This window comes from Coffea eugenioides, chromosome 4, assembly GCF_003713205.1.
Source record: "Coffea eugenioides isolate CCC68of chromosome 4, Ceug_1.0, whole genome shotgun sequence".
Lineage (NCBI taxonomy): Eukaryota > Viridiplantae > Streptophyta > Magnoliopsida > Gentianales > Rubiaceae > Coffea > Coffea eugenioides.
The window spans coordinates 7,313,322-7,329,508 of record NC_040038.1 but is presented as its reverse complement, the minus strand read 5'-3'; the positions used below and the strand labels follow the sequence as shown (position 1 = coordinate 7,329,508).

General features: G+C 33.6%; 2 protein-coding genes across 2 annotated transcripts; both read right to left on the bottom strand.

Annotated features, from left to right (window-relative positions):
* Positions 1–3,478: 3,478 nt before the first annotated feature.
* LOC113768913 (kunitz trypsin inhibitor 2-like) lies at positions 3,479–4,102 on the bottom strand. The gene has a single exon (XM_027313417.1). It carries the CDS (start codon positions 4,100–4,102, stop codon positions 3,479–3,481), a length of 624 nt encoding a protein of 207 aa, XP_027169218.1.
* Positions 4,103–14,291: 10,189 nt separating this feature from the next.
* Positions 14,292–14,927, bottom strand: LOC113767591 (kunitz trypsin inhibitor 2-like). The gene has a single exon (XM_027311740.1). The coding sequence runs from the start codon at positions 14,925–14,927 to the stop codon at positions 14,292–14,294; it is 636 nt and encodes a 211-aa protein (XP_027167541.1).
* Between the last annotated feature and the right edge of the window lie 1,260 nt (positions 14,928–16,187).

Sequence of the window (16,187 nt, the reverse complement as noted above, 5' to 3'; positions counted from 1 at the left end):
TGATGTCAACAGCTTATGTTCTTTAATATAACTCTCAAAATCAAAAGGAAAGTGCAAGCTGCCTGTTGAGTTCAAGATGATCCAATTCAACTTGGTTTCATTACTTGCTTGTGAGCTATGCTGGCCAATCAACTTAACACTTTGGTTCGTGCTACTCTAGAGGTAATTGAAGGTTCTAACACGATTGAAGTTCTTATTCAAGAAGAATCCTCAAGTGTTAATGCCATTCGGGTTAATCAAGACATTGGCCAGAAGACTTGCGTTCGACAAGGCGTGGGCACATCAGTTTAGTCATTTGTTATAAAGTTCATATATTGTAGTCCGATTGGTAATCTTTGTTAGTGAGTCAATTTTACGTTGTTTAGTCTTGGTTTTCCTAGTTATTTTAGGAGTTTTATTGTCGGCCAACTTTGGAAAGACACAAGGCTGCAAGTAGTCACTAGGGTCTCCTAGTTTGAATCAGTTTCCTGTCTTGTAAACCCTATAAAAAGGGGTTAAATGTTCTTTCATCAAAGAGACAAGTATTTTCCAGCAAAACATATGTGTGTGTGAGAGAGTTCTCTCTTGACTCTTTGTAGCTACCTCTGAACATTTTAGAAGAGTTCTAAGTGTTTGTTCGGCTTATCAGAAAGTAATTTCTCAATCTCTCTCTGTTTGTGCAGGTTAACTTTATCTCTTGGTCCTGATTCCTAAATTGCTCAAACAAAATGCTATGTTGTCCGACTTTTGATGTAGATTAAGTTTTTTCGTGACTTTTCTATAAAGAATTTTCTGTAAAGAATTAATCTTTCTTGAACTATGGGCCTGTTTGGAACCTAAGTTTTTGGCCAAGTTTTTTAGCTACTAGTTTTTTAACAACTTTAGCTACAGGAACCTAAAAAAACTTATCAAATTTTTTAACCTACACACTTCAAAATATCTAATACATAAAAAACTTTTACTTTTCTTCTTCTTTCTCCCCCACCCCGATCCACCACACCTTCATCGCCGGCCACCACTTCTGCCGCTGCTTCCGGCGTCGGTCACCTATTCCGGCGCCAACCTCCCTTTTTTTTTTCCTTTTCTCCCTCTCCCTCTCCCCCTTCCCCTTTGACCGATCTGCAACCATTATGTTATGCTATTTTTCTTTTTTTTTTCTCTCCCTCCCCCTCTCCTTCCCTCCCCTCTCCCCCTCTCCTCCCCCTTCCCCTAGCTGCGATCTGGTCGCGCGACCAGATCGCAGCCAGTCGCAATACATACCCGATTTTCTAATTTTGGCATAGAAAAAAGCTCACTGCGCCCCACTCTCATTCCTGTTTGTGCATTTTTGTTGGTATCCCATTTCATTTCCAAGTGCAGTAGCAAAATTACACATTGACCGAAGCCATGAAATCAACTTTGCTTTAGACTCCAAAAAAGTGGAATTCTTTAATCAGTCATCCCTACTGCTAGTAGAAGCCATGATTGCAACTTTGCTTTTTTTCCTCTGAATCAATTGAATTTTGGTGCGATACTTCCTCTTTTTTTGGGTATGAAAGCATGCAGGGGAAGGAGTCGAGAGTAGGAAAGGGAGAAGTGGGGGAGAGGGAGATGGAGAAGAGGGGGAGAGAAAAAGCAAAAAAAAAAAAAAAATTGAAAAGGGCTTGGGTGCTGGTTCTCTGGCTTCGGGAGGGAGAGGGGGAGAGGGGAGCAGAGAGGGAGAGAGGGGAGAGGGAGAGGGAGAAGAGGGGAAGAGAAAAAGAAAAAAAAAATTGGCTTGAGGCAGAGGTGGAGGCAACGGCTGCTGGTTCTTCAAAGCTGGAGGCAAAGGTGGCGGGGGAGGAGGAAGGAGGAAGAAGAAGAAGAAGAGAGGAAAGAAAAGGAAAAGGAAAAAAAGAAAGAGAAAAAAGAAAAGAAAAGAAAATTTGGGACAATCAGATGGTTCTTCAATGTCGGAGCAGGGGTGACGGGGGAGGGAAAGGGGAGGGGGAAGGAAGAAAAAGAAGAAGAAGAGAGGAAAGAAAGAAAAAGAAAGAGAAAGAGAAAAAGAAAACAAAAGAAAAGGAAAAAAAAGTTTTTTAAGTTAAAAAATTTTTTCAAAAACTTCTACAGTACACTACAGTAAAGTTTTAGACAAACTTTCAAAAAACTCAGGTTCCAAATAGTGCATACATTAGTGGATTTTCAAGGAAATAAGTGAGGAAAAACTCTTTTAAAGGAAAACAAGAGTTGGGAGATGGTTGGGTTAGATGGTAAGGTGAGAGAGATTATAATTAAAAGATCTTGACTTCAAGTTGAAAGAAGGAAAACAAAAGCCGCGACAAAATCTTCAACCATCCCTTGAACTTCATACTATACATTTGCCTTCAACAGCCCTTGAACTTCCTATGCCTAGTTCCTGAAATAAAATAACACGCTACTTTTGCCAAAAATTTGAGAACTTCTATATGTGTCGACTACTCTGTATATTATCCTGCACATGTTATGGGAAGCAGAGCTCTTTCTTTGAATACTTGTACTTTGTGGAAAGATTATATATAATATATATATATTGTACATTTCATAGTTTTATTGATAAGTTGTTGAGTTTATACAAAGATTGGGGCTCCCCATATCAATTTACATCATAGATTGAACGTTAATCCAACTCTATTGCTAAACTAACACTGTTTGGATGGGAGTGTTTTTCAAAAATTAGTTTTTCAAATACAATAAAATTTTTTTAAAAAATACTCTAAAAGGTAATCTAAAAATTAGTTTAAATTTTTTAAAAATTTTAAAAAATATCTCAAAATATATTCTAGAAACTCTTCTACTCTTAAATTTTATTAACATATGAAATTAAACATGTACATATATTTCATTGCTTTATTTATCGTTAAAAAGTAACATAACTAATAAGAGTTACAATGCACGAGATATGCAATATGAATAATCTTTCCTACATTGATACTATATACACCAACTAGTGTTCAAGAAGCTAAATGAAAATTCACTCTTTAAGTGGAAAAAAGAAAAAAAAATCAAAACTACCAGAATTAAATAGTGTAAAGAAATAACATGGTACTTTTGCCATAAATTCGAGAACTTCTATTTGTATCTGCTACAGCATATATTGTCCTGCATGTGTTATGGGAAGCAGAACTCTTTCTTTGAATATTTGTACTTCGTGGAAAAATTATATTTCACCCCAAAAAAGAAAAAAAAAGAAAGAAATGAACATATGATTTGAAGCGAAATGAAAGATGTAGATTATATTTCATCCACTTTATTTATCGTTAAAAATTAACATAGCTAATAAGAGTTACAATGCACGAGATAATATGTAACACTAACACGCATGCTACGAAACTAGTACTTTAAAAAAAAGCACTTAGAATGCTTCCTTATTACATGGTTTTCCCCCATTTTCCAGGGAGATTTCCTTATTACCAGTATTATTTTATATTTTTTGTCACAAGCTTATAGCATTACATAGAATACATCCAAGAAAATCAACTGATCTCGAATCTCATGATTTTCATGCCTGCTTGAATACGACCCTGAGTGGATAATCGTTCAGAAATAAACGTCTTTCCCCATTCTGGTACAATATGCCAACATCTTTGCAAATAACATCACAATTGCTGCAGACTGTGGGACAATAAACAAGCTTGTAGTCATAGCCAAATTTTTGAATTTTGAACCAGCTGCCTAAAGTCGCAGGACCAGGATTTCCAACAACTCCACCGATGGATACAAAGCTATCAACCGATGGATCAAGATAATTATCAACCCTCCAAACTGGAGATTCGCCACAGGTTTCTGGATAAGCAAATTGGATGTTTAAATCTGTCGAGGTACGAACAACACCATATCTCGGTTTCACAGGCGAAAATGTCAAGGGGATGCCATTTCTTTGCTCAGACAATTCTTGAAACACGCCAACTGGGCAAGTGTCATTGCCAATGCTCGATAACGTAAGCCCTCCACCTCTGAACCTACCGCGGACTTTGGCAGGTAATATGTAGTAGTAGTGGTTAGTTCGAAGCACATTTCCATCTATATCGAGCACTGGCTCGGGTTCAGCAGCTGAAGAGAAGGAGGAGACTGTGGAAATGAAAAATAGAAGGAATGAAATTATGAAGAGCAGTGATATCTTCATTGTTAGTACTTCTCAGCTTATCACTCAACCAAGAAAAGATTGCAGTGTTTGAGGATGTGGAAAATGGCTACAATCTTCTGCTTAAATAGCTAATGCTAGTACGAATGGATTAAGATTGTCTTGTGCTATAAAAACACTGGAGCTGTGGGCTGCCTGAAACTCTGAATACATTTTGTTACATTTCCATTTTGATTAGATAGATTTTGACTTCATTTTATCACTCTGAACTGATAAATTCTATCAAGTTTGTATAAACAAACAGGTAGATTCAAAACCAATTAAAAGCTACAGGCGGGCTTTAGCTACCATTTGAATTTGATCAGGGATGGATTATAGTCCTTTAGGTCAGCCAGCACTCAGGAGCAAGATATTCATTGCCTAAATGTTGCAGTAATATTACTGTGAATAAGACGTAAGCCAATTTATCTTTTAAGCTGGTCCAAATCTTAGTACTTCAGCCAATTGTAACATGTGGAGTGCGTTTGCACGAAGTCAAAGAAATTGATCGTTGGTGCACTTCGTTTTCGGCTTCAAAAGTTACTGCTTAACTTTTTTGCCAGTGGGGTTGGAACTACTTCATGTTGCATTTTTGACTGATGTAAATAATGCCAAAACTGGTCTACTAAAAGAAATAAACACAAGTGTTCAAATTAAAAACATAGATTTTAGAATTTAATCTTCCAACAAAAAAGAATGTCATTTCTCAATCTGTATTTCAGTTTTGACGATGCCTACAAACTGGAGGCCATAAACAAGCTTATATAAAAGCAATGTTGTTAAACTCGAATTGTATAGCGACTCTGCTAAACTATTAGGTTAGAAATCAACTGGCTAGATTGGTCGGACTATTCTAAAAAATTTGCTGGCATCAGCATGATGTCATAATTATTTTTTATTTTTATAAGTTTAAAAAATATTGAAATTAAGCTCTTGGTTATATTCGGTTAATCATACAAAATGTGCCAAAAATATTACACTAGCAATCAAACATACACCTAATAATTATATATAAAAATATAAATTCATGGCTAAAATATGTCCATTCTCTAAAACTACTTGAAAAACTAAATTAAAACAAATTAATGCAAACTGGAATCACTAGTACTAGACTGATAAGATGATAGGGATGAAAATATCTTGATTTAGAGATCATTCATGAAAGCGAGTGATTTTGGTATTTTCACTAACTGGATCACGTTTTCTTATTCTTATTAATAAATAAAAGTGTTAAAGTTTAGGTAACTCAAATTATGTTTGGAAAAAAAAAAAGAAAAGTTTGAGAAATGGGTCAATCAGTCAAATTGGGTCACCAGTTTAACTGATTTTGATGACTTTGACTGATTTTTTACCAAAACGATTTTGTATGACAAATCAATTTGAAAAGAAGGCCGGTTTACAGTTGGACTGATCATACCAGTCAGTCCGGTCCGAATTTAATAACGCTGGATCATAGCCCAAAATCTTGTCAATGTGAAATGGTATTCGACTTGGTTTTCCTTCTACCCATCCTACCTATTTTAGGAATAGTGTCGACAGCTGAAGAATCAAAATGATCAATGTGGACAGACGTTACAAGTTTTGGTGAAAACATAATTGTTGTTTAGGTCTATTGAAATCCGAATTGCACATTTCTTGTAGTTCACTAATGTAGAGTTGCAAACGAATCGATTCGAGTCGAATTTTAACCTAATCAAATCGAGTCTCGATTCAATTTTACCAAATTTGAGCTTGACGAACTCTCAATGTAAAGTTGAACTAAAGTTCAACCTCAAATTCAGGTCGAATAGCGTTTGAACTCGAGTCTACTCAAGCTTTCAAAAATTAAAAAATAATTATTATATTTTTTAAAAAGTAAATAAATAGCAATTTTTCCTTTAATACATAATAAAATATTAGGGATATATATGTAATTTTGCTAATAAAATAAAAATAATATATATATACATATATAAAATATCGAGCAGCTCATAATATATATACAAATAATAAAATATTAGTGTTGTCTGAGCTCGAATCAAGTTTTGATCAAATCGAATTACGAGCGCCAGCGAACGGCTTGACTTATCTGCAACCCTACCTGGAGAAATTGCCACTGGGAGACCTGGTAGGCTCACCCATTGAGTCTTGGATAACATCGAGTGGGCTACTTTTATCCCCAAGATAACATGACTGGACATTATCAAGTGGGCAAGTTTGTATGTGTTAATGACGCAACAACAAATTAGACGCACTAGCCTACAAGACAAATTCCTCAAAAAAAAAAAAAAAAAAAAAGCCTACAAGACAAATGTTGGACGGATAGAACTATGAGATTTGGACAAAATAATATTATTAACTAGCTAGTAAAAAAAATAGTTTTCTCATTAAGTGGAGATTCAAAAACTAAATGCTAATATTTATTTATTATCTAAATGAACATATTTAGGAACGCATAATGCAATGACAAGGTGGCATGTTAAATAAGTAAGATTTAATGGGGGTCAGATGTTTAACAAGAAATTCGTTATTGACTATGTATGATTCATTCCCACTTTTACTCTGGAAATTTTGCATGAATGGGTATGAACTTAGTCAATGGTTATAGCATAACATTAATGTCAATGTTAATGTCTGTCGAAGTCTTAATTAATGAGAAATTATACTATCATTCATTAGTAATTTAAATTGCTGCAAACATAAGTAATTTTCATATTTCATATACTTTGGTCGGAGAGTCCAAAGTTACTTATTAGTAATTTTCGTATTTCAAGAGATGCAAGTTCTTGAATGGCCGCATAGTTTAAATTGCGCTGCTTCTCAACGCTCTGCCTTTCCTTGTTTTATTTCTACTTTTATGCAAAAAGATTTGCCCTGTTTTTCTAACTGGATTGATGAACCAAAAAAATGGTGCTGCCGCTGTTGAGCAGACAGATTCATAGTCTAAGTCACCAAACAGCACACCATCAAAACTTTTTCTAGACTTAGATTTTAAGTTATGGCCTTAAATTAGGTCATCGTAGTTCATTATAGTGATATTGATCAACATGGCCACAGAGGCATGGTTAATCCACAAAGCGGGAAGATGGGCAGTTGCATTATAATTTCTTTTTTGGACATTCAGAGCGGGAAGATTTGCAGTTGAATTATAATTTCTTTTTCGGACATTCAGAGAAGATGAGGACGACAGAAGCAGACTAGCAAGGAAAAAGGCAAAACATAATCTCTGCTCTACAACCATCATTGCTTGACTTAGTTGGTTGTTCTGGCTTATGAGCTTGCATAAAGAAAATACGAAGGCAAGGTTTGCCTCAGCTCAAAATACAAGCTGAGCCAATTTAGGATAGACAATCTCTTTCTTCATCACATTATGTGAATTCTCTGTTTGGCCGTGATCTGCGGTGATCTTCATTTTCAACAGGTTGATGCGTGCTTGTTTCTCCCTGTATCTTGACTTCTCCGGTGTTTACTTTGAATAATAGAGAAATGCGCGTTTGGCTTTTCAAATTCTTAGTTGAAAGCAATGTTTTAAAAACCGGACCGTTAATTGAACCGGTGAAGTGAAAGGGTCGAGGTTCAATCGGTCGGACCGGTTCAACCTCGGTTCAATGAATTTTTTAAAAAATAATTTATATAAATATATATATGTACAAAATAAGACATGTAATGGACTAATTTAATATTTTATATGATGAAAAGTTTACTATTTTTTAATAACTTGGATTTTTAAAAATAAATTTTTTAAATTATAAGTTAAAACAAATAAATTTCATCTCAATTTCAATTATATCTAAATCCAACCCCAAAATATCACAATATTTTGAAATTATACAAAATTCATGTCTCTGAGAATTTAGATATTATGAACTTAAATTTTAATTTACGTTTTGAAATTTAGAGATTGCAATTTAAAAAAGAAAATTTGGAGTTCGAAGGAAGTCAAGAAAATTGAAAATAGAAATGTAAACTTGATAAGAAACAAAAAATAAGATAAAAGTGAGTGGTTGTGGCATTAAATAATTTGGGTTAAAAAAAATTCTTTTTTAACTTTTTTTAATTTAATGGACAAAAACAAAATTAAAAGATGGAAGAAAACATCAATAAATTAAAAATAAAGAGGTTTGATTAAAAAGGGAGTGACAAAAGAAAAGAGGATAGAGAGAGAAAGAGAGAGAGTTGAAAATTAAAAAGAAAGAGCCATGAGGGGATGAGATTTTGTAAGAAAAATGGAAAAAAGAAATATGAGTGTTTGCTTTATATAAATAAGTTATCAAAAAAAACTAATAAGATGTGATGGTGCAACGGTTAATACATTGGTCTTTTATTACAAAGGTCTTGGGTTCGAATCTTGATAGCTGCATTTTGCAAAACTTAAAAAAAAAAAAAAAAAAAAAGAGGGGGAAGCTGAAAACCGAAAAATCGCCGGTTCAATCCGTTCGGCGGTTTTCACGGTTCAACCGGTCTTTGACCGGTTTTCTAGCAAAGTCAACAATGTCATTGAACCGGACCGGTGTCATGGCCGGTTCGCGGTTCAACCGGTCGAACCGGCCGGTCCGGTCCGGTTTTCAAAACATTGGTTGAAGGACTGGGCAATAGCGATTGTTGTCCACAACAGCGTATGGATTGGGTTGGATAAATGCCTATTGAAACAAAGAAATTTCTTAGAAGCCCTTCATCATTCCTTTATTGGGTTAATTCCACTTTGTCCCCCCAAATTTTGGACGATTATCCACTTAAGTCCCTAAACTTCAAAATGGGACACTTAAGTCCCTAAACTTATAAATACCTCCCACTTAAGTCCCTAAACTTATAAAATGGGACACTTAAATCCCTAAACCCTTATAAAATGGGACACTTCGACCACCAACGGCATTCAGGATTTGTTAACAATTTTCCTTAAGTGGAAGGTATTTATATGTTTAGGAACTTAAGTGTTCCATTTTGAAGTTTAGGGACTGAAGTGAGTAATCGTCCAAAGTTTGGGGAGACAAAGTGGTATTAACCCTTCCTTTATTCCTCATACAAGTACCGGGAAAACATTTTTTTTTTTTTTTGATGAAATATCCCATCGTAGGAGTCAAGTCAACCAAAAGAAAAGGATTTGTAATTTGAGCATTTATAAGTCATGTAATTCTTCAAATGGTATTCCACTTTATCTTTTGAGATCCAAATTAACTAGCTTTTCAGTTCTGCAAAAGCCCTTTTTTCATAGCAAAATGATATTAATCACGGTTAATTTCATCACTAGAATCTCGCTCCCTAAGCAGACATCCTACGCTTGATTGCAGAAATTTAAATTTCAGAAACTAAAACAAACTTTTAAACATTAAAATTTTTTTCCTCTTCCAAATTAGAAATAATTGGTTATGCATTTGCAAGTTGCAATAGCCAATAAGGTTTGTTAAAAAGGGTTATTATCACTTTACCCTCTTAACGTTTGGTACTACTATCAATTTCCCCCTTAACGTTACTTTTAATCACTTACCCCCAAGATTAATGGTCAAACTTAACGGAATTTATTAATTAAAGTGAAAAGATATGTTTAATCCTTAAAATATTATCACTTTACCCCCATAAACTATAGTCTCATTATCAATTTACTCCCTAAAGTTATTTTTTAAGCAATTTATCTTACCATTAAACCAACTTAGAAAGTTAAAAAACTTTAGAAGAAAATACCCTCCTCTTTGCATAATAAAAATAATAAAAAATTTAGAGTGACTCTTCTCCGTTTTAGTATCAAGAAAAAAAGTTGAAGTATTAATTTCTTTCTTCTTGACAATCTTATTAATATTGAAGAAAAATAGAAAGATGGAGAGAGGTAGGGGGGAAAGGGAGAGAGAGAGCTCAATTCTTTTTTTTAAAATTACAAATAAGAAAGAATTAAATACTTTTATTATTTTAAAATTATTCACTTTTCTGTTTACTACCAAATTCCAATTCTAATCCCGACAACTTTAAAGTAATATGATAATGTTAGACTTTTCTTTATTTTCTTTCTTTGTAAAATCTAATTTTGTCTCCTTCTTTCCTATCTCTTTTTCTGTTTCTAATATTAATAAGTGTGAAAAAGAAATTTGAGAAAACCCTTTTATTTTTATATTTTTCGATCTCTTAAAGTGGAAAAAAGGACAAATAACTATTCCAACTTTTTTATTTTTAATTATATATATAAAAAGGGTAAATATATTTAAAAAATTTTGACCATACTAGGTAGATTAACGATGAGGTAAAATGTCTAGAAAATAATGTTAGAAACTAAAGTGATTGTATCACTATAATCTAAACGAATAAAGTGATAATAACAATGTAGTAATACTATAAAATAAAAGGGTATTTTTGTCTAAAATTTCTTAACATGTTGAGTTGAATTACTTATGGGGGTAAAGTGATTAAAAGATAACGTTAGGGAGTAAACTATAGGGATGGCAATTTTTGACACGACCTGAAAACACGACACGAACCTAACACAATGTTTTGAAAATCGGACTGGATTGGCCGGTTCGACCGGTTGAACCGCGAACCGGCCATGGCACCGGTCCGGTTCAATGCCATAGTTGACTTTGTCAAAAAACCGGTCAAGAACCGGTCGAACCGTAAAAACCGCCATTGAACCGGATTGAACCGGTTTTCAACCTTCCCTCTTTTTTTTTTTTTTGCAAAATACAGCTATCAAGATTCAAACTCAAGACCTTTATAATAGAAGACCAATGTATTAACCATTGCACTATCACATCTTATTAATTTTTTTTGATAACCTATTTATATAAAGCAAACACTCATATTTCTTTTTTTCATTTTTCTTACAAAATCTCATCCTCTCATGGCTCTTTCTTTTTAATTTTCAACTCTCTCTCTCTCTCTCTATCCTCTTTTCTTTTGTCACTCCCTTTTTAATCAAACCTCTTTATTTTTAATTTATTGATGTTTTCTTCCATCTTTTAATTTTGTTTTTGTCCATTAAATTGAAAAAAGTTAAAAAAGAATTATTTTTTAACCCAAATTATTTAATGCCACAACCACTCACTTTTATCTCATTTTTTGTTTCTTATCAAGTTTACATTTCTATTTTCGATTTTCTTGACTTCCTTCGAACTCCAAACTTTCTTTTTTAAATTGCAATCTCTAAATCCCAAAACGTAAATTAAAATTTAAGTTCACAATATCTAAATTCTCATAGACGTGAATTTTGTATAATTTCAAAATATTGTGATATTTTTGGGTTGGATTTAGATATAATTGAAATTGAGATGAAATTTATTTGTTTTAACTTATAATTTAAAAAATTTATTTTTAAAAATCCAAGTTATTAAAAAATAGTAAACTTTTCATCATATAAAGTATTAAATTAGTCCATTACATGTCTTATTTTGTACATATATATATTATATAAATTATTTTAAAAAAAATTCATTGAACTGAGGTTGAACCGGTCCGACCGGTTCAACCTCGACCCTTTCACTTCACCAGTTCAATTAACGGTCCGATTTTTAAAACATTGACCTAATACGAAATTAATGGATTTGGGTTGAGGTTTCGCGGGTTCGGGTTAAAATCGGGCCGAACCCAATGAACCCGAAAAGAAAAGGGTCGAATTCGGGTCAACCCGTGGGTTACTCGATAACCCGTTTAAGAAATAAAAATAATTTAATAAACATAAAAATAATTTTATCTAACTAAACTAAGTTATTCTTTTTTTCCAAAGGCATTAATCACTTAATTTTAAATGAATTTATTTAACTTGTGTTAAGTTGAAATTATTATATTTGGACAAACAATGTATTACATTATTTTTTACTTTTATACTATTTTAATTTATTTTAGATTTGGTTTGGGATTATTTTATTTAAATTGTTATTACTTGATTATGTAATTATTCTTGTGCTAAATTGATTTTATTAGAAATTACAATGGTAAATTAATAAATTAAAATTAAGTTCCGGGTCATTTGGGTCGACCCGCCAACCTGCCAACTCGAAATTTTCGGGTTCGAATCTAGTATCCTGACCCGTTCCGAGTTGACGGGTCGGATTCGGGTCAGTGGGTTTTTTGTTATATCCAGGTCTCAACCCGACTCGTCAACCCGTTTTGGACTTGATTGTCACCCCTAGTAAACTAATAGTAGTGATATAATTTAAGGGGAAAAAGTGATAATAACCCTTATAATTATATCAAGAGCAAATTGTGTAGCATGTCAACATTATGAAGGATATAGGTCTTTTACTCTTGTAAGCTAAGCTGGAATAGTTAGGATTTCCAACCTACTTTTTTTAGCTTCAATTAATACTTCCTACTACATATTAATTTCTAAATAAGAAATGGCTGAATAGTACAAACATTTTCCCAAGATGTTATTTGACAAGAAAACCAGGTAAAAGTAACAAAATCATGCTTCAAAACCTCAAAAACTAAACCACAAAGCATCAAATTGTGACAACATCTCTTCGGTGCATTTGCCGTTTTTCTGCATTCAATGATCAATCCATCATGCCTTCTTGAATGCAACCTTGAAAGGATTATAATCATTCGTAGTCAAACTCTCTTGCCGTTCTGGAAAAGAATAAGGTGTTTGGATAGTAGATTACTCGTAGCCAATCGGAGTAAAAAGGTGTTTGAAAGGATGATCCCTCGGAACCAAACTAGAGCCAATGCTTTGCAATTCACTTATGAAGGATAACTGCCTTTTGAGACAAAAATTTCTTAGAAATCCTTCATTCTTAATAGGGATAATTTCAAAAACCTCCCCTGAGATTTCTAACAATTTCACCGACCACTTCTAAAATTTGAAAAATTATACTAATCTTCCTTGAGATTTAAGGTTTGGTAAAAAAATCAGTCCATCTCTGAAAATGTATAATTAAAAAATTACTTCCAAGAGAGAAATGAAAATTTTGTTCCACAAATGCCCTTTATGCATTCCAATCGAAATGTATTAGTAAAAATGATTATCAATTGCAAACAATTATCAGTCAAGGTGTATAGCAGTTATGATGGTCTCGAAATTTTCATGGTTTTCAACTAAGATTATAAGTTTTAAATATTAAATGAAAATAGTAGAGATTGTTTAACTGATTTAGGGTTGCCTTTTGTGATTTTGCACAGAAAAGAATTTCTAATTTTGCCTTTCTTCTACCTCTTTTCTCAACCACTTTTACCCATTTTAGTTTTTAAACCAAGGGAAAAAAATCCTTAAGAACATACTTATTTTTCTATTTCTTTCCTATATGCTTCTTTTGTTTTGCCCGAGTCTTTCTTGTATACGATTGAAATACGTCATGTCAAGTCTTGAATCACAAAATGGAGCCAATTGGTATAGCAAATTCGCACCATTTTATATCTTCCACAATACTATTTATGCTGTTAGCAGATAATTCTGTTAATTAGTTGATTGTGCCATAATTACTTAATTCTTAGATTTAGTTTCTAATCTCAGATAATGTTTGGGTTCATGAGTAATTTAATGCTAAGTGATGTCAGCAAATGGAACCCTTATTCTACCAAGGGAGATCAGTGTAATTTTACATACCTCAAAAGAGGTCAGTAAAATTGTTAGAAACCTCAAGGAGGTTCTGAAAGTCAACCTTATGAAGAATAAAGAATGGGCCCATGAGGCCATAGCCCGTTGGAATATGATCTTCATTTTTTAACTCTTGTAAGCCGCAATGGAATTTCCTACCAACCTTTTCTTTTTTTTTGCTTCAATACTTCCCCCTATATATTTAATTTCTAAAAGGCACCCGAGTAATACAAAATTTTTCTCAAGAAATTATCAAACAAGAAGTTTAAATTGAATTGACTAGGAAACCAAATATAGGTAGCAAAATAATGTTTCAAGAACCTTACAATAGTGATAACTTTCATATTTAGTCACTAAAGTAATAAAAACATCTACTTTTCGGCTGCAAAATGTATGTTCCAATTAATTGAATGCCACTTTCGGCTAAATATAAACTTTAATGGCCAAAATAAAAAAATTTTAAATAGTTTAGTGATAATTTTGAACATTTTCTGTAGTTACAATTATTGCCTTATTATGAACTTACGAAACAAGAAAGAGCAAGCAACTTCAGATAGTTTACTTGCATATTTTATACATCAACAAAAGCAATTGAATGCTTCCTTATTACATGGTTTTTTCCCATTTTTCCAGCGAGGCTTCTTTATTACCAGCGTTTTCTGTATGTATGTATGTAATGCATCTAAAATCACATCTTTATGCCTGCTTGAATACTACCCTGAGTGGATAATCAGTCGTGAGATGCAAACGTCTTTTGCCATTCTGGTACTCTATGCCAACATCTTTGCAAATAACTTTACAATAGCTGCATACCGCGGGACAATAAACGAGCTTGTAATCCTGATAGCCAAATTTTTCAATCTTGAACCAGCTGCTTAAAGTCTTAGGACCAGGATTTCCAACAACTCCACCGATGTTGACAAAGCTGTCACCGGATGGATAAACATAATTACCAATGCTCCAAACTGGAGATTGGCCACAGGTTTCTGGATAAGCAAATTTGATGTTTAAATCTGTGGAGACTCGAACCACACCTTTTTTCGGGTTCACAGGCAAAAATGACAAGGGGATGCCATTTTTTTGCTCAGACATTTCTTGAAACACAGCCGCTGGGCAAGTGTTCTTGCCAATGCCGGATAGTGTAAGACCTCCACCTCTGAATTTGCCAAAGACATTGGCTGCTGGTAATATGTAGTATTGGCGGTCAGTTCGCAGCATCTTTCCAGCTACATCGAGCACTGGCTCGGGTGCTTCGGCAGCTGAAGTGAAGGAGGAGTTTGTGGAAATGGAAAAGACAAGGAATGAAAGGATAAAGAGTAGTGATGCCTTCATCATTAGTGGCACTTCTTAGCTTATCACTTAACAAGTAATGATTTGAGTGTTTGATGATGTAGAAAATGGCTCCTACCTTCTGCTTATATAGCTACTGCCTGTTCAAAAAAAATTCAGGTTGCATGTACCGTATCTACGACAATGGAGCTGTGGGCTGCCTGAAACTGATTTTCCGAACACAGTTTCTTCCATTCCAGTTTTGATTGGACGGAATTTAACTCGTTTTATTGCTTTAAGCTAATGAATTCTGTCCAATTTGTCAAAGAAACAGGTAGATTCAGAAACAATACAAAGCTACGGGCGGGCTTTAACTACTGTTTTAACTTCTTCAGGATCATTTTTTTATACTTCTTCAGGTCAGCCACAAGTACGTACTCAGGATTAACATCTTCGCTGGCCTAAAGTCAATTGGAGTAATATTCTTGTGTAATTATTTAAGTAATAATATGCAAATCTATCTTTTAAACTGGTCCAAATCTTAGTACTTCAGCCAATAGTACAGTGGAACGCGTCCCAAGGAGCTGCATTTAGTCAAAGGAGAGGGGGGGGGGGTGGCGTGGAGGTGCTTGATGTGGGTTGGAATTGCTTCATTATTGTTTTTGAAGTAATTTTAAACTAAATTTGACCACTACATATTTTAGTGTTTGATGTTTAATTTCTCAATCTCTCTCAACGGTTTGTGCTGCAGGTTAACTTCATCTCTTATTCCCGATTCTAAAATGGAAGTGCTCAAATAGAATGCTACGTTCTCAGACGACATTACTAGGCTTTCGTCATAAATTAAGTCTTTTCGTAACATTTGTGTAAAAAATTAATCTTTCCTACATTGATATTATATACACTAACTAGTGTTCAAGAAGGTAAGTGAAAATTTACTCTTTAAGTTGAAAAAAAGTAAAAAAATATCAAAACTACTAGAATTAAATAGTGTCAAGAACTTCTATTTGTATCTACTACTGCATATATCGTCCTGCACGTGTTATGGGAAGCAGAACTCTTTCTTTGAATATTTATACTTTGTGGAAAAATTATATTTCACCCCAAAAAAAAAAAGAAAGAAAGAAAGGAACGTATGATTTGAAGGGCAATGAAAGATGTAAAATATATTTTACTCGCTTTATTTATCGTTAAAAGTAACATAGCTAATCAGAGTTACAATGCATGAGATATGCTCATATGCAATATGTAACACTAACACACATGCTACGAAACTAGTACTTAAGAATGAAGCGCTTAGAATGCTTCCTTATTACATGGATT